The 25,671-nt window shown below is 42.8% G+C and overlaps 1 protein-coding gene across 5 annotated transcripts in view; it reads right to left on the reverse strand.

Annotated features, from left to right (window-relative positions):
* Positions 1-25,362, reverse strand: part of LOC137792840 (protein sidekick-1-like) — a 214,878-nt gene extending 189,516 nt beyond the window's left edge. For 2 of the 5 annotated variants that reach the window (XM_068588607.1, XM_068588605.1), the window contains exon 1: positions 23,778-25,362. In XM_068588607.1, coding sequence (XP_068444708.1) covers positions 23,778-23,949 — 172 coding nt within the window. In that variant the 5' untranslated portion in view covers positions 23,950-25,362. Of the gene's footprint in view, positions 1-23,575; positions 23,623-23,777 lie in introns of those variants that run through there. The other 3 variants (XM_068588606.1, XM_068588609.1, XM_068588610.1) reach the window with 3 other exon arrangements.
* Positions 25,363-25,671: the final 309 nt, after the last annotated feature.

The raw sequence follows: 25,671 nt of genomic DNA on the forward strand, positions 1-25,671 counted from the left end.
CTTATATTGTATATTTTGATATAGTACCATTGTTTCTTTTATTTTATTTTGACCACTACAGTTGAAACTTAAGTAATCTTGAGTAGCCAGGACACGATAAGGCAACTCTACATTTTAAGCAAACATATACACCACAACCAATATACAGTATCTGTAACAAGCTATTCATGTGTGGCAACTATTTACCTACTTCCAGTCTTTCACTTCCTGCAGAAACATCAGTGCAAAATAAAGAAAGTCGTGTCCGACTCAGCTGTGTCCGACGCTGCCTGAAGCCAAACCTGCTATAGCATCACAGAATACGCCAGTGGCATCACAAACCTCAACAGTCATCGCTGGAGTGAGCGCTGACGGAGGAGTTACAGGCAGCAACGATCTCTGTGAGGTGAGTGTGACTAATGCTCAGAGCTACTGCTATTTCTAAACACATTGGCTTTAAACTCCTTTCAGGTTGAAGGCGATTTAAGGCTATAAGCTGCTTTTATTAACGATGAAATGTGTGCTCATAAATTGGAAATCTCGAACTGAGATGACACAGCAACCAAGGGAAGCAACACGCAGGTCAAGGCAGCATTGAAAACTATTGTTGGTTTGGCAAGTGGGCGTCTCTTCAGAGTTTTTCTGATTCAGCACTCGACACAAAACTTCAGTTGAAAGATGGGATGAGGTCTCATTTGAAAATCACTCAAATCTAAAACACTATCAACCAAATTGAGGAAAAAAATTTAAATATATAAAATCTAGGATGAATTTGCATTAAATCCCAGTAAACTATATCAAATTGACTTTGAATTGTGGATCAAACTATCAAATTGAGTATGGGCTTAAATGAAATCATCGAGGAGGGATAACTACAAAAACATTTCTGTGTTTTCACAGGACACTTGCTGGCAAATTAATTACTGCGCACGCAAATTCATCCACAGTGGGTCTTAGTCGAGATTACAGCAGTTCCAGCCTCTGGCTTTCTTACCTTGACTTTTTTTTTTTGCATTAACTACAAGGACACCACAATCAGGCAGACATGCACACACGGACGCCAGCAGACACAAGCACGCGCCCGGCAGCGCAACATCTAGAGGGGATTAAACAGCTTAGACATTGATTAGACACACCTGAACCCAGGAGGGAAGGAGGGTTCGACAGCAGAGGAGGTGGAAGAGAGCGGGGATGGTGGATGGCGGTGGAGGATAGATGGTGGATGAGGGTGTGTGAGGTGTGTGAATGCATGTCAAGAGAGGAGAGAACAGAAGAATGGGTGGAGAAAATAGGCGCCAAGGGTAGGGGGGTGGGGTATCACACGGATAGAACCAGGGTGTAAATGTCTTAGAACATGTCCTCTAGGATGGAGTGAGTGGCACAGGGAGATACATGGATGGGAGAGGAGTGAAAATGCTCTCTGCACACACTGCCAGAGAGGTTTTAACACTCCTGTTTGTGGCAAGGGTGCGAAGATAACTACTCAAATAGATATACCTCTCTCCCTATATATATATTTATAAACACATGTACGTGTACACACACACACACACACACACACACACACACACACACACACACATACACACACACACACACAGAGAGAGAGAACCAACACACTCACAAGCAGAACCTCAGAATAGATCTTTTCTACAACAATCAAAATTCTACCCACAACCATACATGAAAAGACCAGAATGGAGCCTGGAGTCAATGATGCATATCCGTGTCTATTTATAAAAGTCCTGCAGCCTACACTGGATCGCAACACAAAGCAACGTTCCCCCTCTGCTTCTAGCTCTCCTGACTCTTCTATCACCCCCTCGCTCCTCCAATTAAAAAGACAAAAAAAAGTTTGTTTTTATTTTTCTTTAAATGATACCCGCTTTGTACTTGCTCACTCTTCCCTTGGAAACATGTTGTGGAAGTACAAACTTCCCACATGTGCAGCGGAGGATGTTCGGAAAGTCGAACACATTGACAGAAACTGCAGTTTCAATTTGTGGGCCTTGGATAACGGGCAACACTTTAATTTGCAGGTTCATTTCATGCTTCTTTCCAGCAAATTTAGAGTAAAAATCCACAAAAATGATTGCCTTTCCTATTAGGGAATTACTGGCCCGGAAAGGAGAGGAAAGTGCTGCATGTATTATTCCTTTTCTACCCCGACAAACACCAGAAACTTTTATATTTGAGTTTCTTCGCTTGTTTTCTGCTCCTCCTTTTATTCAGATTTCCCTTCGAGACTTGTTTGAGAAGTGGAGAGAAGAAATTATCCAGTTCCCCTTTTCTTGTAAATACTTGGTGTAACACAACTTGTGCAAACAACACGCAAACACACGCGTACAGGGTACACATGTCGGCACAAACAGTAGTATAATATTAGGGTTAGATAGCCCGACATACATACATGGGCCTAAATTAATGAATTCATGAGTTATTTGTTTACTTATGGATGCTCCAACTGTGAGCAGCTGGTAAACACTGTGAAGTCTCTGAAAGCAGATGTACTTAGAGACAATCATAAACATTTATTCACTTGAAGCATAATCACACATACATACAGGCACTACCACATACACACACACACACACACACACACACGCCTCGGTGACCCAATTTGTTTTTGCATATATCTACGGTTGGTCGCCTGCGAGGCCCCCATTACTCCTTCATGCTTTTACCTCTTTATCACAGAGAGGAAGATGATGGCTAATGTACTTATGATCTGATTATGTGATTATATAACTACTGCTCGCTCTCCCTCTCTGACTTTCTCGGGGATGATCAGTGATTTATGTCTTTAAAAGGAAGTATAAAACCAAAAGCAACGTGTGAAACGAACTGTGAGATTAAACTAACCCTCCTCCACGACTTTCTCTCTTGCCCTCCTGAGCTCTCTCTCGCCCCCTCCCCCCCTCTCCCCCCTCCACCCTCCTCTTCTCTCTAAATTATCTGAGAGCTGTAATTAAAAAGTGCACTTTGGTTCTTGCATGGTGCTAATAAGCAGGCCAACACACACACACACACACGCGCGCGCACACACACAACCACCAAATTGGACATAGCTGAAGCTCAACTAATCATCTGAGTCCACGCCATAACAAGTGGTATGGAAAACATTCAAGTTTCTCAATTTATATATATATATATATATATATATATATATATATATATATATATATATATATATATATATATATATATATATATATATATATATAAACATGTAATTCACTGTAGTGTATGTCTCACTACAGTCTCAGTATCTTAATTATCAGCCTTAACTTGTCCTCTGATGAACACGATCCTCTTGCAAGAGCCAATGAATCCACACACATGCCAGAAGATGAGGATCTAGGTTAAGATGTCAACTTCTTGCTTCAGTGCAAAAGCGTTGTAGCGTCTAATTCAGAATCCGCTCGGAGCCGATTTTGCGGTCTAAATTTACACCTCAACGGAAATCCTATTTAAAAATGTGTATTCAGCCACAGATAATAGTGCTCTTAATGATTCATTATTATCATATGATAATCCAATAGCATCATCACTAAACCAGCTTCTGGAGTTCAAAAATGTGTCCGACATCAAGGAAAACATTCAGCCCTTGGAGATAACACGCTAACCAGATGCGGCTTCATCCTCCTGAGCCGCAACTCAATTACTTATCAGCAGTCGGCAAACCATGCCGTGCTGATTCACCCAAACAAAAAGCCCAGGTTCAAACGGCAGCTGAAGCTCCTAAGACAAAGACGGTGAGGCTTATATCGGCTGTCATGTTGCATATCTTGTAACTCTTAACTGTTAGCTACAGTTTGTAACACCTGCGAGGATGTGCCAGTCTAATTCCATCATTATAAGTGACACAAAGAGTTCCACCTCAGTCTCAGGTATTTATTGTAAAGCAGAAGGTACATCCTATACCTGTCTCTTCCCCGGGCTCCTCTGAGACGGGTGAAAAACCTCCAATTTGTCAAACCTATCATTCAAATCTATTCAAATTTTGTCATCAAATGCTTGAAGAACATGCTTTGCAGTTTCCTGAGAAAGTTTTCTAAAAGCTTTCCCGACACCAGACTATTCAATCCCGGGTCCAATTATAAGCAACAAGAACAACCAGTGTGTTCCTGTGATGTGTTCATCATCTCGCTGGAGAAAAAAACTGCATCGCTCAGATCCAAAATGTATTCTGAAGCTCTCTGGAAAAAAAAAAAAGATCACCTGCTTCTTCTGCTCGACAATAAGAATTAAATTGAATTGTGCAATCTCTAATTTGTAAATGTAAGAAGCTCTTCAAGTAGAAGAGCAGGGTTTAAGCAGAGTCCATTTCATTAAGATCCCCAATCAGAGCTGATGTAGCAGGCGTACCTCGGAACATATTGGTGGTTTGATGACAAATAGACAGCAGTATTTGTACTACAGTGCTAAAATCTAGGCAGTAACACCAAACCTGAGCCGTTGCATCGAGCTGCTGCATCTCAAACATAAAATAGAGCATTCAATGTGCTTTTATCTTTGAATTGTATCAAAGCAACAGTTCCGTATTAATAACTGCTCCTCTAAGGCTTTTTACACATAATGGGCTTTTTTTTTTCTTCATGCAATTCATTCAAACGTCAATATATCTTTTCGATCTGTTGTTTTCAGTACCTTCACACAGAACGTGAATATTGTGTGGCAAAAAAGGGACAAGGCCGATCATATCGACAGAAACGAACACACAAAAGGTTCCACACCATGTAAGATGAAATTATGAGAGGTATATCCATACTTCAATGAACTAGCGCTGATGAAATTCTCCAGGCTCTCAGCCGAGCCTTTCAAATCCAAGCCATATAATAGTATGTGTGTTTGTGTTTGGGTAAGAGTTGTTAAACATATTGATTGTAGGCCACCAGCAGCATTTAAGAGCCAAAGTGGGAAAAGTTGTGCCGAGGCTTTTTCTCTGCTTACAGCATTCTGCCACCGCTCCTGCTGCTGTGGGTTTACAGCTTTGATAGCCTGTCTGTTTACAGTTGACTTCTCGTTTCATGTTTGCGTGCGCTTCCTGTCTGCAGAGGATGAGATACATTTATAGATGCAGCACGCGTCGACACAAAAAGAGCTGCACATCAACGAAAGGGTAAATCCACCCATGTGAACGCACACTCCTGTGCACTGGAGAGCGTTACAGCTTCAAGACCTTTATACCACAGAGACACACACACACACACACACACACACACACACACACACACACCTGAAGTTGAGGAACAAACTTCCACATCAGATTATTGATATGTGTGTGGACTGCTGAAACAACACACAAGCGTTACAACACTTAAGCGAATGTGCTCCTAAAGTGGCAACCTGGTGAGACCAGTGAGGTTTCATCCTTCTGCTTTAGTGGAACCTGTGATTGCAAACCGGTGTGCCAGACTCCCCGGTAGCCTGTGATTGGGTGATTGAAGTAGACAAATGAATGACTGCATGAAGAAGCCGGAGACTTATTCTAGTCTGATTAATGTGTTTTCCTCAATGCCAATTAAACACTGATTACACAAATTAACAACTCTGGGCCACCATAATTACTAAGTGCTCACACAGGGACTGGTGTTGATGGAAAGTGTTGCATGCACAGGCACACACGCGCACACACACACACACACACACACACACACATAGAATGACACGCACACACAACTGTAAGGCACCACACCCCATTTGTCCTCCAATCATTGCCCTAAGCCCTGTCCAATGCTGCCAGGCCTGGCAGTTGTTATAACCTGATGCTTTTAGCGGCATGTCTTCCCAGATAGAGTTACTAACCACATTCACCAAACACCCTCTCCTCTGACTCGATCTCTCACACACACCAAGAAAAAAAAAAGAACCTTCACCCTGAGCCATGCAAGAGTACACATACATCAGGCCTCAGACAGACAGCTGGTGCCAAAGGGTGCAGTTAGTGGATCCCCCCTTTGGGATGGGTTACCACCCCCTTCCCCTTGTATGGAGCCGGAGGGGAAGAGGGACAAGGAGAAGTGAGATTAAAGGGAAGTAGGCACAGGAGACGGGTGGGGGGTGACAGACAGAGCAAGAGATGGGAGAAATGAAAAGGGAAAGTTTCTGCAGACTGAATGTAATGTGACACCACAGAAGGAAGGGGGGGGGGGGATGACAGCATGGAAAGACACAGTCCACAAGGCGAGAGAAGGCACAAGTAGGAGAGGGAGGAAAAATGAAAGAGGATTTGCAAAACTCCTTGAAATTCGGAAATTTTGGCAACTACTAGGAGTGTAAGGCTCATGTGCTCAGATGCGCTCATTCTCTGGTAATGCTCGTCACCGCGGTTTCCAGTGCGTATACCAAGGTGTGTGTTCTGTCCATGTGTGTTGACAGAAAAATGAAAAATTAACACGGTTACGTTTGTGCCAACGTGAGAAAAAACCACCGACCACTTAAACCTGTGTCTCGTTATTCGGTCGGCACATAAATCTACTTTTGGTGTGTGTGTGTGTGTGTGTGTGTGTCTCTGCCTTTATAAGTGTGTGTTCAACACAATACATTTTATAGTCTCAGCAAAATTGTGTACCAGAAAATTGAAAAACTGAAGAATAAAACTGTTTTTTCTCCATCCAAGTGGATCCATACATAGTACTCATAAACCCATATGTGTGTACACTGTGTTGCATACGTACGTACGTGTGTGTGTGTGTGTGTGTGTGTGTGTGTGTGTGTGTGTGTGTGTGTGTGTGTGTGTGTGTGTGTGTGTGTCCTTGTTTGTTTCCATCTGTATAACTTTGATAGCTGCTGTTTCCAGCCTCTGCTCACAGTTGGCTTATTCATAAATGATCTTCATTTTTGGGATACATTAGCGCAATATGTTTCTCATTGTGTCGGGGTAAGTACGAGGATATGGACAAATAAATTGAGCATGTATTAAATACAGTATTGTTCGTTTGCCAACACACACATAAACTGAAAGCACCTCCTCCATCTCCCTCGCTCCATTCAGTCATGACAATATACGTGCCTTACGTCTGAGAGAAAGGGCCAGCTGTGTCATTATACAGGCCTAACACGTCCATGATGCAAGCTAATTAGATTTAGACGGGCGATGGGCATGAGGACCACGAGGTGAGGAGGGGGGACAGGAGGGGGAGTGTGGATGAGAGAAGGAAAGTGTCAAAGCGGGCGGTGGGGGAAAGAGATGGCGAGGTGCGGAGGGGAATCTTTCAGCGGTGATTTGTGTTGAGCGTGTTGAAAAAGCAAATGACTTGAAAGCCAATTCACAAACACAAACACACGGCAATTATCCAAACACGTGATGCACAACAACGCTTAGATACATAAGGTGTACACACACACACCTGCACCTTGATGAGCAAGTGACATCCTAATAAGCCACTATGTCAGGTAAAGTAACTCGGAAAGCATACAATAAAGTAGATTTTGCCAGGAAGTATACTGAACAGTAAATCCCAAGTCCAAACACAGACACAGACACACACACACACACACACACACACACACACACACACACACACACACACACACACACACACACAGACAGTCATAGAGGCCACTCAAGGTGTGTTTGCCAGGGATGAGGAGCTGTTTAGAATGATGGTAGCAGTAATCAGCATAATATTTGCCTGGAGCCGTGTACTGACATTTAGAACAGTGGATTATTGGAGCAAAACCCACACACTGCCTTTCAGTGAACACTATCATATTATTACAGAGAACTATTATGGATTGCTGTTAAAATACCAGTGTTACACGGGCCGCATGAGAATTTGTGGTTTCACCGGGCAAGTCAGACCTTGTTTTGTCCATGCGTGACATATTTACCATAGATTGGTACAAATTGGCTCTCAAAAAAAAAACTGAGTAGGCGGGTGGCTGTCCATGAATGCAGGACAAAGAGCAGCGCTGATGAGCCCTGTGCTGTGGTGGAAGTAAACCGTCCTCATGGCGTCACTTAGAAATGTCAGGGACCTGAGGTACTGGAGGACCGGCTCGGTTGTCCTATTGAGAGGCACAGAACATTTTCATTGACTATTTGGGCGCTGAGGGCAAAATGTAGTCTGGCTTCAAACATATCAATCACAGGTTTTTCCTGAGGAAAATATCAATTACTGGAGCCAATAATCCATCTTCTGTGTCCCTTCTTGTGCAGTGACTGAAGGTTTTACCGTGTGACTGATTATGTGTGAAGAGGCTCTGCTTTTCTCCCATATCACCTTATCGCTAGTACTGTCAAAAAAAAAACAATACAGTGGCATCGTGGGTTCGAACATGATTCAAGACTAACCTTTAAGAACTGTTAAACCCGACTAATTGTGCACCTTCGTCTGCTGTCGGCCCTGAGGGAAGGTGAAGTGAGTCACTGCACACACTTCAGCAGTTATTGTCTCAAAACACCCCGCGTTAAATCAATGCCAATGATAAAAAACAAACAAAAATGATAGTGGCATCTAATTTCAAAGTGTCACAAAGTCTTTTTGTTTCACAATTATAGTGACCAGGAGTGGAAGCACAACCATGGCACTGCAGCCACACAATGTGGAGAATGGTTGGACCAGGATGACAGTAGTGTTAGTCGAGGTAGTAGGACTGCAGTATCAGCAGGTTGAGTTTGTGTGAGCCTCCATAAGGGCCAATCACATCAGCTCTTCCCCTTCGTAAAGAGCAGACAGTTTAATTGGCCGAGCGGAGAGTCGAGGCCGGCTTCTGTGAGGGACAGAAAGAGAGTCACAAAGACTATCCCAAACATTACAGAACAGATGCCGAAATGTGAACACACAGGACTGGAAATATGCTTTTGAGGGAGGACAACGTCCACTTTCAGTCGAATTTAAATTTCAAAAGACATTAAAATCCCAGTTCATGTGGAGTAATGACGCATATTAAAATCTAACTGTGCGTTACCAACATTTTTATTTAGTTAGCCACATCTGGGTACATTTACACACTGACACTAAAGATATCACAGGAAATACAGAAAGAAAACCAACCGGTTGGATGTTTCATATGATTTGATACTCCTAAACTCCTAACCCACAGCTTCTTAAATGTTTAGATTATTTTCTGTTCTTACTAAATACAAGGTAAAAGTTCCTGTCTCAATTTACCGCAAAGTAACCCTTTCAATGTGCTGACATTAGTACTCAATTAAAGCTTGTTTAAAAATGTAGAAAAGCAAGTAAGTCAAGTAATTTGGCTGTAAACTCTTTAAAGAACACAGTGGATTTGGGCTAATAATCGTTCTTATAATGAAATGAGCTACTCTATAAAACTTTGATAGTCTACAAGGTTCAGCGGCGTCGATAAGATCAGCCTGGCTCTGTGCGCCGCTACCGAGGAACAGAGTACTTCTCAGGGGAAAACTGAGAATCATCTTTTAAAAGAAACGTTCCTGTCGCGTCAATTGGCTCATTTACGGGGTTTTTTTAATCTCAAAAGTCATCAATTTGATAAATGTCCTGTCCTTTTCTATAAGAAAGGATAATTAAATGTAAAATTCATTAAAGATGTTATATGCTCTCGTGTGAGAGCAGCCCCAGATGCATGCTGTAATCTAATATGAGTCTGCATGAAAAATGTAATTTTACACACCAATTAGTACACTGGAAGTAAAGCTTGCTTCTGCATAATCAAAGTACACCACCAATGAATAGTAATAGAAGATACAAACTAGACTGTATACGTTTGATAAATACGTGGTTTGTGTGTAATTCAGAGCAGCGTATTTTTTCCTGATGATTACACTCAATGATGCTGTTGATAATTTCGGGAATTTCTTCTATTGCTAGTTTCTGTTGCAAACACAAAAATAAACACAGACACATTTCAGAGATAAACGTCAAGCCCAGTGGAGTGATGTAGTGACAGGCTGAAAGTCACAAAACACTGAGTGGCATTGTTGTGTGTGATGAGCGTTCTGCTGAGTCAAACACAACCACGGCACTAAAAACACAGCTGAGCCACCGGGTTGAAATATAACTCAAGATGACTTAGGGTGTGAGAGGGTTTGTATCTTTGTGTGTATGTGTGTGTGTGTGTGTGTGTCCTGATGTGCTCATACACTCTACAGCGGCATGGCACAGGGCGCTACTGAATGGTTTGCATCAAAAGACAAACAGTAATTCATTTTTCTCTTTTGCTTCAATGCTTTCATTTTATTTTCATTTGTTTGCCTTTTTCTCTTTTTACTCCCACATTTAAAAGCTATAGTGAATTCCTGTGAGGGATGATTCAATCCACCGCACACGCATTCATTTTACAACAGGATAACAAAATGTCTGTGAGAACGGTTTGTGTTTTTGTGTGCGTGCGTGTGCGAGTGTGTGCACTTAATGAGATGAACGTACTAGCACTGCCCCTTCCCAATTACAGAGAGTGGAAAGGAGAAATAAGTGGGAGAAAGGAGAGGAAGATGAAACGCGAGGAGCGATATGATTGGAGAGAAAGATCAAGTGAGCAGGAGGGGAATTAGAAGAATGGTAAAGAAGAAAATAGATAAAGTGAGTCCATTAGCCGACAAATTATTTTCTCCTTATGGAACTCACTTCATCTGTCTTGGCTAAGAATCTTAGACTACGTTTAGATTCCGTTGTTTCACTTTTGTGCCATCTTCTTTCATCCATCCATCTATTACAGTGACCCCATGACTGACAACTACTTATTTATCTCTCTTTGACTACTTTCCTACTTAGCAGTCCATCTTCTAATCCATATATATCAACCTTTCTTCTCTCATCCTGACTATCATCTACTCAATCCCACGTCAGTCAAAAATGCATGCACATTGGGGAGATAAACTACTCAATTTAGACTATTCATTTAAATTAAAAGTAATGTGCTACAGTACCAAAAACATGGATGCATTACTTTGAACTAATATCAGTGTCTTTGTACGAGAGACATTTCAACAAGTAGCACTTCAACAAGGAACTCTTGCTCCAAATTAGCGAAAGTCTACTGGAGTTGTGAAAATGTAAAAGCACCGTTAGTTAAAGCGCTCCAGTTTCCTGAAGCCCCTGGTACTTTAAGATGGACAGGCTGATGGACAGACGGATACGGATGCCGTTTCCCTGAGTCAAGATGATGTAGATATATAAGCCAAGAGACCATGTACTTCTAAGTGTAAAGATACAATATGGAGACTTAATTGTGAAAATTAGAATGTACTTTTAAAGCAAAATAACAGGACGTGAACGTTTCATTTACATAGTCCGAAACCAAACCAGGCAGTTGCTGGTGCTGATGTACCACATAAATCCTGATCTCTTTTCAATGCTTTGTTCAGTGCTGAACAGCACTTTACTTCCCATATGTCAGATGTCAAACATGCAGAGCTGAACAGAAGCACGATTTACAGCCTCGATGCATTAAGATAAAAGGTAGTGGGCAGTACTTCATAGCCTTGTTTGCAACCTTTTGTTTTCATCATGCGTTGTTGAAACTTTCTCCCATAATGCCGCCGAGCGTTAGAGATGCACCATGACTTGTGACCGGCAGATCAGTTTAATATATCACGTTTTGACAGCAATCCAGCATCCATCTGCGATGTCGTTAAAAATGCTCTCCTTATAAGTCATGTAAACAGACTGCGTGCCTTACAGCTGTGCGCTTGAGATCAGACTGGAGAAGTAATCCCTTAAAATATGGCTGGAGAGCATGCTAGCTATTGTCCAACAATCTGCTATTGAAATAGAAAATACATGTTTTATATTGTGATATTCACCGGTAATGACGTTAGCATTAAATCAACAGCCGACAGGAAGTAGGGAGTTGGTAGTGATATTCAGCTTTCTGCGATCGCCCTCCAGCCACACGCGCGCACACACACACACACACACACACACACACACACACACACACACACACACACACACACACACACACACGCCCACACACACACACACACACACACACACACACACACATGACATGAGGTGTGTTGTGAATTGATGTGTTTCTTCTAAAAACTTAAAACCTGTTGTGGTAAAGAGGTATATATGCACTGTAATATATATTTTTTAGTTGGATTCTATTTGTTCAGTAACCTGAAGCACTTCTATTTCGAGATTTGTTTGAGTGAGAGCGAGATAGAAGTTAAATAATAGTCAATGTTTTATTATGAACTAACAATTCAATAAAGAATTTCAATCAAAGAAAAGTGACAAAATTGTTTTTGCATGCAGTCAATAACAGTTCTCACAAAAAAAATACACCGGTACTCACAATCAGCACAGTAGCAATCCCAAAAAATTGCAATCTGGGCATCTCTACTGGGCGCCTTTCAAATCCCTGAACAGAAGCTCAACGTGCAGCGCCAGGCTGCAACGCCGAGTCTCAGTCCCAATGAATAGCAGCTTATGAGGCCTTTTCCATACACATGTGCTGGCCTGGTCTTAGCAGATCTTTACATTCTTCTCTACAACCGGGCTACGTGCTTGAAGGTGGCCACTTGAATTGTTTCAATGATGTTTAAAACGCAGCAGGCGGATTCACGGCTGTGATTAGTGTTAAAAGTAGTCGCTGTAAAACATTGGCTAAACACATTTCCTTTTTTTTAATGTATTTTTTACAATAAAAGCCCCCCCTCCCTCAACCTCCTTATTCTTGCTGTGAGTATTTTTCCATCACACAGCACAGCAGGTAAAATATGTTGTTTAACTGTTAAAGCTGAGCTGTTTGCAGAAAGAGCCTTTTGTCTGCGGCGCTTCATCCAACATCTTACTTGGCTATTTCTTCTTCCCTGCAGTATTAGTGGACTTGTTTGTATTGAAGATTAAAAACACATCTTTTTCGACTCCACCTTGAATTGGGAAGTAGTAGCACAGTAGTAGCACTTTAGTAGCACTTAAATGGCACTTAGTGATAGCACTTTGTAGTTTGACTTTATTGAAGAAATTGTTGTTCTGAGTTTGTACTCACGGTTGAATCCACTTATTGTAAGTCGCTTTGGATAAAAGCGTCAGCTAAATGAAATGTAATGTAATGAAGATCAACAAAGCTAACAAAGCTTTGCTCCTAACACAACTTCTATACAATTAAAAGCAAACGTGTCAGTAAAATCAAGCAGATAATGCAGGAACACAGGTGAAAAAACTAAACTTCAAACCACAGCGATTCAGTGAGAAGCTTCAAAAGTACTGTGAGCTGACCACACACACTAAAAACGTCTCTCTTTCTGTTGAGAAATGGTCGATCTTCAGCACTACTATGCACAACTTGACGCCTATAAACCGGTAATGGAAATAAAAATCAACGCGGCATGGTTTGACTTGACGCGGCAAAAAGTGCCAATGCAAAAAAAACAAACTCAATTTCATTGTCCCTGCTTTTGAGTCTGTATATGTAAACAGAGCAGAACACGCCAGCGCAGTGATATTAGCCAAGTAGAACAGGCTGGTGGAGGTAGAAGTACAGCATGACCATATAGCCAGCATACTCCCCTCACTATCTTGACAAATCTAATTATGGTTTGTTGAAATATGATTCCTGCTTATACAGTAAGAGTCAGGTGGTTATACGGCTGATGGTGCCCTGCCAGCACTAATGCAAAACTTTAATTTTTGCAGAAAGCCTCTTATCCCTGCATGAAACTCCAAAGAAGGAATTAGCGCACTGATGTGTACACGCCATACTGCAAAACCCAAAACCGCTGATCTGATTTGGGGCATGAGAAGGTGGTAATGAAATAAAAAAAGAATTGAATTGATTTCTCAATGTTCTGTTTTTGGAAAATATGCTATTGTGCAATACAGTAGATCATTTTACCAGGGAAATGAGCTAGCAGTGCAGCACTTCCAGTTCCTTACAGGATGTCAAGCTGACTCGAGATGGACAGAAAGACGTAATCACATAATAGTATTTTTACAGGAAATGGAAGGAAAATTGATTTGGCGGTGTTTACAGTAAGTGCCTGCTCCTATAAGGCCTTCTTTTTTGGTGAATTGCATAGTCCACTATCCTTTATGTAGAATCGTTAAAAAAAAAAAAAAAGTAATCTGTTTCTCTTGCCATTTTACGTAACAAGCACTTAAATGGCAGAGCCGCAAACTGGCCCTCGGCCTGCAAACTGAGGAGAGTTCAGACGACGTATCATTGACATCATTGAGGAAATGGATGAACAGGTTTTTTTGGGGCCGTGTACTGCATATACACATACAGTGCAAACACATCCCACCCCTTTGATTGGGGTCATATTCACTCTCAAACACACACACACACACACACATGCACACACACACACACACACACACACACACACACACACACACAATCAAACACTTCTGTAACGAACGCCAAGTCTCCATGCTGCTGGCTAGCTCCTCACAGAGGCATGCCCACCTCTACCTTGGATCAAAGGGCTAAGCTAAAAACCTCTGGCCAGACACACACACACACACACACACACACACACACACACACACACACACACACACACACACACAAAGTACAGTACTTCCTGTCTATTCCTGGATGAGATCAAAAAGGGTCTTTTTAGCTCTGAGCCCATACCATAAATCACCATATGCAGACAAGTGTGCACAAACACACACACACACACACACACACACACACACACACACACACACACACATACACACACACACACACAGGCACACACACCTGTGGCAGATCAAACGCTGCAAGCTGAGAGCACACACCTGCAGCAGCGTAAAGCCTTTGGACTGAACAAGCAAATCATGCTGCTCCAATACACACAGTCCCGCACTTCTATCAAACCCAGCCTGACCTCAGTAATATTCCGTGACTGTCGATTCACTATGCAAAGATCTTATTCAAATAGCTTGATGGCCCCACCACAATGAAATACGCAAACAAATAGCCTCGACCAGGTGCATTTGGCACGGGGTGGTGGGGAACGGCGGAGGGCACATTTGATGTTCTTCAACTGAGCAATCTTCCTTTTATATCACTTCATGCCTTGCGAATGTCACAGTAAATGATTACAGCCACACAGAGAGCAAAGAGGAAGAGTGAGACACGGATAAGAGAAAAAAGAAGAAGAAGAAGAAGAAGAAGAAGAAGAAGAAGAAGAAGAAGAAGAAGAAGAAAAAAAAAGACAGAGATGGATATGGACACAGAGAAAGTGCAGTGACACAAAGAGAGACAGCCCCGGGTATGATCCACTGGAAGGTTGCCAGTTTGAATCCAACGACTGACTGGAAGACCCTCGAGAAGTGAGAGCGAGTTGCTTCCTTCACCTCGGCTGTGAGATGCTCTTGAGCCTTCAACTAATCTAGTGCTGTCACTCAATGACTGGCAGTACAAGGCTGGGGTTTTAAAGGCATTTCCCAGGTGTTAGGGGGGAGAGGGAGAAAGACAGAGAGAGAGAGAGAGAGAGAGAGAGAGAGAGAGAGAGAGAGAGAGAGAGAGAGAGAGAGAGAGAGCGAGAGAGAGAGAGAGAAGTGTCTCTCTGATGTATCTCCAGCCACCTGCAATTTTATTTCCACCAGTTGTTCGCGTAAATAGAAATCTGTTCCTAGATTGCCTGGTGTATGTCACAGGAACCTGACATCTGTGATTTTTCAGCGTTGAAAATGTTAACACCTTTTGGGATTCCATGAATCCAAATTTTAAACTGAGTCAGTCCTCAATATGGATGGACTGAAACATGCGGGTAAAATGTAATAGTTCAGTTTCATAAACTGTCACAGCATTCTCAGCAACAGAAAGCACGTAAATATATCTTATGGATAAACTGCTGATATTATATATATAGATCTAATCATTATTTATGTTGTACTAAATAGTAAGTGGAACACATTGCTCATACATAAAATACAAAATGTACTGTGTATTATGTTGCAAATCATGTATATCCAGAGACACTTTGACTAGCAAATCTACAATATTATAGGCTGTCGCTGACTGTACAGATACTGTTATCCATGTGTGTTGTTTCTGAAATATGCTCTTAGCTTGAAGTTATAATGTACAAGATTGTACAATAGGTGTATCTGTTCAGTTTCATTTTAAGATATATGGCTCACAATATCAGCTCCACCTCCGCGAGTTCATTTGTTATGGCGTTCGCTCCTAACTTGATTTTCCTGTTTCTGACAGAAGAGAAACGGTTTTGGCAGGAAGGTTTATGCAAAAGAAAAGCTGTTGTGATGGCCTCTTCCTGAGGTCTGGTGACTCATGTTCAAAAGCAGCCCACTCTGACAAGAGGCTACAGCACAGGAATCGTTCAATTATAGTATTGATACGAAAATGAAAAGCCAAAAACAAAACTCAAAACGTCACTCTTAATCAAATGAAGCTGATTGAGTGTTCTCTCATGAACCTCTATTTTGAGCAATCATAAAAATACAATATGAATATTATCTGAAGTAGCTATACAGTACAACTATTTTTCTTAACATCCGCAAACTTTCTTTCTGTAATAACTGGTCTACGTGTGACAATGGGACGAAGGAAGGAAGAACGTAAACTGTTCTCGTGGTATGTTTTTCTTGATACATATTGTAATAAATATGTTATATTTTATATAATCATGGAACATACAGTCCAGACTCTGCAGTATTGGGCAAAGTGAGTGTCACAAACATGTGGAACCCGTAGAGCTTCTTGTTTATAGATGAATCCCCATGCAGATGGCTGTGGTCCTTTTTGGAGCCCATTCGGCTGCATATACATCTTTGCACTGCTTATTGCTATCACTGGGTTCAAAGTTCTTAATACCATTAAGCCCCATAAAATTTACTACATGTGATGAAACTGTCACAGTGGCTATTGGTTTCATTTATTAGTTCTTGTCTCATCTTTCTCGGGCTGCAGCTTATTTCCAAACACCGGAAACACTCAGAAAAAAGACATTACTGTTCATCACATATGGGTTATCTCCAAAACAAAGAACAAAGCAGTGATGCGAGATAGAAAATATTCACATGGAAAAAAAATTGTTTTGTCAACGCACAAGTTCGGTATGACATTTTGAAATATATATGCTATACCCCTTTCGCAGTTGACAAGGTGTTTTGTGACTGCACTTTATTTTTTGACTTGCACTTTTGCTTTCTTTGCTTTTCTTTTTTTATCAGATGCTGTGAGAAGAAAATGCCTAAAGGTCTCAAACAAGAACAGTCAGCCAAAAAAAGAATTTCACTTAGAAAAAGACATAAAATCATATCAGTAAATTATCAAAGGATTATGGTCAAGGCTTTTGGGTGCCTCTCTTTTCATAGTACGTTGATTAAATATAACTATGCGCAATAATAGATACACAAGACTTACATAGATACACTTATCTTTGTGAAGCTCATAATGTTCAGTCGATAAATGATGCGGTGTTGATTTAGCTTTATTGTAATATTATAGGTCATAATTTATCATAGGATCGTATTATATTGGCAGATATGTTTTTTATGTACAGGATTGTATGTTAATGCAAAGTTACAGAGAGGCTTCATCCTCTTGATCGATTATATACTCAGTAAAAAGTTACTTAGCTGCCAACCACATCTTTTAGTAGGACCTGCATTACATATAATATTGTTGGTCTGCCTAACTGTGCATAGTATAGTGTGTATATATATATATATTCCATCTACATAAACAGATGCTTGAGTGCTTTTTCCACCTGCCAAATAAGGGGCACCATCATGAAATCATGAAAAAAAAAGTTTACTTTTAATTAACAAAGAAGATGTTTATGCTGTGCTTTTTTGTTGTTGTTAATATACCTAAAATATTTTCAGTAAATGTGCTCTATAGTTCCGTGGAGATGCTTTATTAATCTGCTTGGCAAGCACACCGTCACTCCTCCACAGTGAAAATAACTTTTCTTCAGACTACAACTCCCTGGAGCCATTCTGCTTTCACAATAGCCAGAGGTCTTATTAAATTAGAGTGTAACCGTACAGCAACAGCTAGAAAGTCTCGTTTTGACTCTTCCTGACTCAGTCTTAATACGATTCCTATTTAACAAATTCAAACAACTTTTAATACTTTTGGGCACAGCAATAACCCTCGAGCATGCTGCACAAGATCTGCATTTGTAGGCCACCATCTCACCAATTAAGCGCATCAAGATGCACGTACTTGTATTTAACATTAAAGCCGTAATGTCAAATATTCCACACAGTGCCAGGAGAGGCCGATTCCTCTTTTACAATGAGTGAGTTGCTTTGTTTTTTCTTTGCACTTCAAGCTCTTCAGAGCTGTCTGTTAATGAAGTAAACTAGTACAATACATTTACATGTACAAAATACAAGAAGCACTTCTTCACATTTAAGAGCCTAAAACTAAAGAATGTCTCATACTTTTGTTTGAAAAATGAATTAAACTATTATTAAAATAGCGGCTGATTACCTCTTGATGAACTACAAAGCGTTTCAGCTTTAAACACAAATCCCAGAATTAGTGTCAGCCATCCATGTCTAAGAGGGACATATTTAAGACTAAACCTAAAGACAGAAAGTGGCCACGAAAATTATGTCACGTGTCAAATTGTTACTTTACGAATGACGCTATGGAGTTTAACTTTACTGACACTTCAGTTAACAAACAAAAGTTGTTCATCTATCCCTCTGTTCGTCTGCCAATCTGCTGTGTGATGTCCGGTTCAGTTCAGTCAATCAATAGAGTTCATGTTTTGCAAGCGTTCTGCTTCATTTGGATGTGTCACAGAAGAACGATCTTGAAAAGTACAAGATAAGCTTTTGTACTATACCACCACCACCACCCCCCCACCCAATCCCTCGCTCCTCACACACGTACAGACAGCAGATCAATAGCAACCTCCTCCCTCTATCTTACATAATAAACACCAAGGCCTAAACAGCAAAACAGCCTCCATTCCACCTGTGTGGCCTGCAGCAGTAGATGCTTTAGTCCCTTAGTCCCTTATGGGGAGACAGGGAAGAAGGAGAACGCAAAAAAAAGAGGAGCAATAGCAAAAGAACAAACACAAAACAATGAAAAGCATGACAGAGAAGGAGGCAGAAGGAGACGAGAGTCCCCACATGGCTCACATTTTAAAGCTCTGAAGGATGCTTTAGTGGAAAACATCTAGAAAATGTATCTTTTCACAAAAATTGGAAACCAGTCTGACTGGTCAGAAACACACTGATGAAGACACACACACGCACACACAAAGCTTTTGGAAATGACATCTTTGTAATGTATTTTTAAGTCTTTGCTCTGAACTGGCCATTGTCAAAAGTGATACTGATGGAGTGGGGAAAAAAAGACTTCAATGACCTCTTAATGGCCGAACCGACACAATTTCCAAGCTCTAAGTCATATAAACTATGTGAGTGCATGTGAGCAAAAGAAGATTGGATAAATGCACCTGCTGCAATCTACTTTCTACACTCAAACACACTCACACACACACACAAAGAGACACACACACAGTTGATTATTTTCTCTGGATTCTTCTTTCAGCTGATAATTCTTCTGCTCTCAAAAGATACACTTAGGACTGGTAGAAGGTTAGTATCGACCTGACACACACACGCACACAGAGACACATACACACGCCTTCCAGCAACATATACTGTATGTAGTCTCCACACATAGACAAGTAAACACTCACAAGCAATACCTCCCACCCAGCATAAAATGTCAGGTGGCTGTGGAAGTGTGGTGATTTGTTCCTCCTGACAGACAGGAAATAAGGGAGTCGACCAGGGACCTCACTTCCTCTTAGACCTGTCACCGGACTAACCTGACGCCTATCACACACTTCCACACACACACATTCACACTGTCTTATCGTCCATCGCTTGCGGTCCTTCTCGCATGCACACACACAAACACACCACACTTACTCACGATCCATCAGCGAGCAAAGTCTCTCTCGAGGCCTCCAAAATTCAAACTACTTGAATGGGATTGGGGATGGGAGTGGGATTAAATTTGTGTCCGTGGGCGAAGAAAGAACATATATAGAGGATCGGCAGTTCGATCCCCACCTCCGCTAGCCCATGTTGGTGTGTCCTTGAGCAAGACACTTATCCCTAAATTGCTCTCGAAGCTGCGTCTACGGTGTATGAATGGTTGATAATCCTGATGTGGCACCTTGCACGGTAGCTCCTCTCATCAGTGTGTGTGAATGGATAAATGATGTAGTGTTAAACCTCTTTGAGTGGTCGGAAGACCACTGTGTTTCCAGCACACAAACAATACACACACACGAATATTCACATTCTCTTCATCACTCTATAGAAAAAAAATGCATAATTTTCACACAGAGATTCTGATGCTGTATTCAACAACTACTTTACACACAAAACCTCCTGCAGTCGCAAACTACACACTGATCTGGACACCTGCCAGCACAACAGCACAAAATTACATATGTATAACTGTTGTGTAACAAGCTGTAAATGTTTAAAATACATAAAACTCCTCCGGTTGCAGTAACGGAGTGTGCTACAATGGTTCTGGTGGCAAGGTGCCTCTCGTACAAATATCACAACTGATCTAAAAGTATAATTTTGTATGAGCTGCAAGCACATGTTGACAATAGAGACCATGAGTGGAAGACACCAAAAAAAAAATGAGAGAGGTGGAAAAGTCAGTGTAAGGTTGTGCAGCGTGGACGATGGTAATCAGTTTGACAAGGCCTTTCATTTACCCTCTCCTCATTAGAACATGGTTAAGCAAATTTTCACGTCTGCTTCCGCTGTTTGACACTGATGTGAGAGAAGGACTTTGTGTGTGCGTGTGTGCCTGTGTGTGTGCGTACGCGCGCACATGTGTAAAGCTGCATGCTAGTCTATTTGATTTGGGTTTTGACATCATGTTCAGAACTCTCCGAGCCCACCATCTAAATGTCCTATCAGTGACCTCAATTCACTTAAGCATGCCCAGCAGTCCAATCAGCATCAAGCTCTGGCTTAGTTGAGCCAATGATATGTGTCATATCAAACCTAATCACACTGATGGATCCATTAAGTGGGTCAGCATGTCTTTGCTTGGCCTGGTTGAAAAAAAGAACTTTCAAATGCATGGTCGGAAACTAAACTTTATCATAAGCTCTAAAAATTCTGACCTGACATTTATTTTTTTTTAGCCACGAAAGAAATGCAATGGTTTCCCAGCTGGGCTGCTCGGGCCACATTTTAATGCAATTACCTTGGGCAAGGTTAGCAATAATGACGACCAGCAGTATTTTTTCATTACACGTTGGCTACTTATCAACCATTATCATTATCCACATTAGCATCTGGGACAAAATAATTCAGCACGTATTAGAAACCTAATGGCCCACATCGCTGTTGTGATGTGAACACCTTCTGACTTTCAACATTTTTATGTTTTTATGTAATTTGAAGCATTATGCGCTCCTCTGTCATTAGGGTTTCACTTTTTTTTTTTGCAAATCATGTAGACAATATAAGCCGTGTGTCAAAATGACACACGGCTATTTTCAGAAAATCCTGAAGAGTTGGCACAATATTCTGGACTCTGTTGGTGATAGAGATAAATATGATTTAATTTTGTTAAACAAACTAGATTTGATGTATCCTTGACTTTGGTCAGAACGTAAACTGGAGAGCGAGGCTCTGTCTGTATCCATGCAGTAAATGTGAATCAGTCAAACAGCTGTGGAGCAGAACCCACTCAGTGACAAGAGGGGGGGACAAGTTATGAATAAAGAAGCGAGGGTGGAGAGTTGAACAGATGAGAGGTGGAGGAAAGCGGGGAGGAGAGGAAGAGGAGGACAGAGACAGTAAAATGCTGCCGTCACTTAAACTCTAAAATGAAAGATCGATGAGCTTATTTAAATGTGCTCCCAGAGACGAGAGTTGGCTCATATAAAGCCTCACATTTATGAGGAGGGGTGTGGGCATCGATCGACTGAGAGAAGGAGAGGGGGAGAAAGTGAAGGAGTGAAGGAGTGAAAGGGACAGAGGGGATGGAGGGGAGGGGGGGCGAGAGAAGAGGCGGGGAGAGATCAGGGGGATCAACTTTGGCTCATGAATTTCATCCTTTTCCTCCTAAAATAAAACGTCCTAATAAATGCTAGGGATAGAGGGGTCGGAACCTGGAAAATCTACAGCCTTCGATTGGCCGCCTGGCACAGCTTATCAAATCAATAATCCCACCCTCCCCTCCACCTCCACCAACCCTGTCCCGCATCAGTTCCACTAATTTCAATTAATTCACCCCTTACCCCAGCACACACATATACAAACACAACTCCTGCCAGCCATCCTGAGGTATAGATATTTCACAGCCCCCCAGCCCCCCATCCCGCTCCCACAACCACTTCTCTCTCTTTCTCTCTCCCAGAGGCCAAGACAGCTGAAAGGGGTTGGTGTGTTTGGGGGTTAGGGAATGGGGGGTTGTGGTAACTTGGGTGCTGGTACTGAGACCTTGACATTAGGAGGAGGACGAAAGGAGCTGACTCTGCAGCCATACCATCCATCCGTCTCCCACCTCCTTCTCAACACCTAGGGAGGGAGGAGGGAGAGTGTGACGGCTGGGAAAAGAAGGGAGAGGAAAGCAACTTTTGACACACACAGAGGTGTTGTCATACCGTCATCATCGATTGAACTGCAGACACAGCTTTCTGAGTGACAAGCACGGTGCGCCGCATTCCCTCTCTTAACCCCTTCCTAACACGCACACACACTCCCTTTATTCTCACCCACTTTCCTTGCCACTCCCCTGTCCCTCCTTGTCCTCTTCGACACACTGCCTCCCTCCTTCTGACTTTCTTCCCCTCCTCATTCCTCCTCTGTCTTCCGACACTTAAGGGGCACACACATTCTTCATGCGTTCACAAATAGCTTACCCCCACCTCTCCCCCCCCCCCCCCACACACACACACATACACGCACACACACACACACACACACACACACACACACACACACACACACACACACACACACATAAATATATGAAGAGACATTCCTAAGACCCCTCCTCCACATAACCCCCAAGTCTCAGCCTTACATCCCACAGCCCACCACGCCATATGTGACCCGGAGAAAACGGTGTGCTGACACCAGCCTGACCTTTTCTGTGCTTTTGTTTTGGCACTCTGACATGATCCCACTAGGTGCATCAACTCGCAAAGATACACCGATTCTCACAAGTCTCACTATCCCTGTCTCGCTCTCTCGCTCGCTGAAAAAGAAGAAAAAACATGGCAAAGCACACAGGCAGGTCATGATGCTGTATTCAACAACTCCTCCAAACACTAAACCCTCTGCAACAACAAATCACACACTAATCTGGACACCTGCCAGCAGAACGGCAGGGCAACTTGAACGCATACACGATGTGTGTCGATGCTTTTGTGCTGTAGTTAAGCAGGTCATTGACTAAGAGGGGGATTATCAATGCTTGGAAAATGTAACGCTCCTCCCATACGCATCCTCAATACCATAATCCTGCAATCATGAGTCATGACCCTCCAACCAATGTAGCGTAACAATAACAATTTACACATTCAGTCTGGGTACCTCCCCCACAAACAATAAACCTGACTTAATTACCAGTGAAACCTCGTCGTTGGCCCGATAACACCCTCTGTATCGCCCTCCTGCAGAGACACATCCCAACTAACAGGCAAACTTGGTCTAATAAATCAAACCCTTGTTACCAGTTTTGGAGGCATCATCTCACTTTGCCTCTGTTCAACATGGTGCTAGTGGAGAGAAAAAATGGTCTGTCAAGTGCTTTATTCATACAATACGTGTTTTAGAAGGTCCCCTAGTAAGAATTGATCGAAATGCACATACATTCCTATTATTGGTGCATCATTTGACATTTTAACCCAGGACTCCTGGGAACACAGCTCTTACCTTGCCCGTGCAACATGTGGCAGCTGCTGACGAGAAGGAGCAGCAGGAAAAGAGGCGGACACCGGCTCCCACTCCGGGCCGTCCCCGTCTCCATCATCTTCTGTCGGCCCATAGCCGCGGGTCCCTCCCGGCGCTGCGGGGGCCCCTCGGGACCGCACATTCCCGGTTTCATCCGGCGGGAGAAGGGACCAAGAGCGCCCGCGTCCGCTTGTGCTTCGCTGCTGCAACTCTCTCTCTATATCTCTCCCTCTCTCTATCTACCTCTCTCTCTCTCTCTCTCTCTCTCTGGCGGGGGAGGAAACGAGAGTAAGTCCGAGCAGGGAGAGGACCGGGCTTCGGCTCCGCGCTGAAGTGACGCTCGGAGCTCCGGGAGTTCACCGCCGTCTCTGCCGACGAGCTCCCCCGCTCTCCACCTCCCCGGCTCCGGTGTTCAGAACTCCGTATAGGCGGCGGAAGAAAAGGGAAAGAAGGGGGGAAAGACTTTCCCTCACTCGGGGTCGGGCTTTACGGTGTGACGGCACGGTGATCTCTCTCTGCTGCGGCGGAGTCCGTGTGTCTGTGCGTCCCGCGATACCTCATTTTCATCTGGATTGATCCCTAAGCAAGGAATTAATACATTTGAGTGTGTTTTAGACTTATCGGCTTATTCTCTGCTATCGACCACAAATCCGCGCTTGTTTTTGATGTCTTCTCTGGGGATTTGTCCCGCGGATCATTTAACTGTTGAGAGAGTGGTCGTATTAACGGAGAGGCAATACATCCCGTAATTCCAGTAATTGATTCTGGGAATTCCAACAGTCTTTTTCCTCCCGGAAAAAAAAAGTGTTGCGATGGAGAGATGCAGTCCGTTAGCTGGAGTAAGAAATCCAAAATGAGCGTTAAGTGTTATCCCAAGTCGTCTCGGGGTCAAAATGGTCCACCTCTCTCCCAGGAGGGAGTCCTCTTCCCCTCGGATACCAGAGAGGCCAACTTGCCGTAACGCACCCGGGAGTCTCGTATAACACGGAACAATGACACAACAGGTTAGCGAAGAATACAAAATGAACGCATTACAAGTTGCTCTGCAACAACTGGGAGTTGTATGTCTATCCCCTTGAATGTTCGTTGAAGCCAAAAAGTAACCGTCGGTTTGAACTGGAGGGAAAGAAACCAACGGTCGTGTTACTCTCACTGCTGCTGCGACACTGGAGCATTTCTTCTTCGTCTTCTTCTTCTTCTTCCTCTTCTTCTTCTTTTTTTATCCAGTCTTCCACGGTCCGGTCCGAGGGGGAAAAGAAACGGCTCCTTTAAAAACGTGTCATTGTTCTCCCTTCATACTCACGGTGGTTCAGCGGTGGTTGAGCCCGTTATTTTGTCCTCCTCCGGCACCCTGTTGAGGCTTTGGAGAGCCGACTGAGGCGATGCGACTCTCTCAACTGAACACCTGCCACCCTCCTCGACCAAGACTCAGTGGGGGAGAGAGAGGACTCTCGTTCAGCCTCATTTAACGGCTGGTTCAGCCTTTTAAGAAAGCAAACAGTCACTATTTACTTTTTCCACTGATAGTCCAGATATGTCTCGCTCAGTCTCTCCGTTGGTCTTCTCCCTCGAGCTTGCTATCCCAAACTCCAAAACTAAACTTCCATTCACTATCATCCCTCGTTGCTGATTGGTCGACCTGAGAGCTCCCGCTGTTGCTATTGGTCAGCCGGAACTAAAGGGGCGGGGAGCAATGCCAGCACCGGGAGCGTGGTGGACGGCTCTCCCAGACCACAAAGCCCCTCCTCCCTCCACCCCACCCCCATAAACACAAACAGAGAAAAAGATGTCCGGAAGAAAGTTTATTACCCGTTTCTCTCTCATTTAAAATGAAGGCGCAGTCAATTATTTAAAGTGTTAATGGACATCACAAGGT

The sequence above is a fragment of the Clinocottus analis genome, unplaced genomic scaffold (assembly GCF_023055335.1).
Source record: "Clinocottus analis isolate CAN_PGR_092001 unplaced genomic scaffold, fCliAna1.0.p SCAF_22, whole genome shotgun sequence".
In the NCBI taxonomy this organism is placed as follows: domain Eukaryota; kingdom Metazoa; phylum Chordata; class Actinopteri; order Perciformes; family Cottidae; genus Clinocottus; species Clinocottus analis.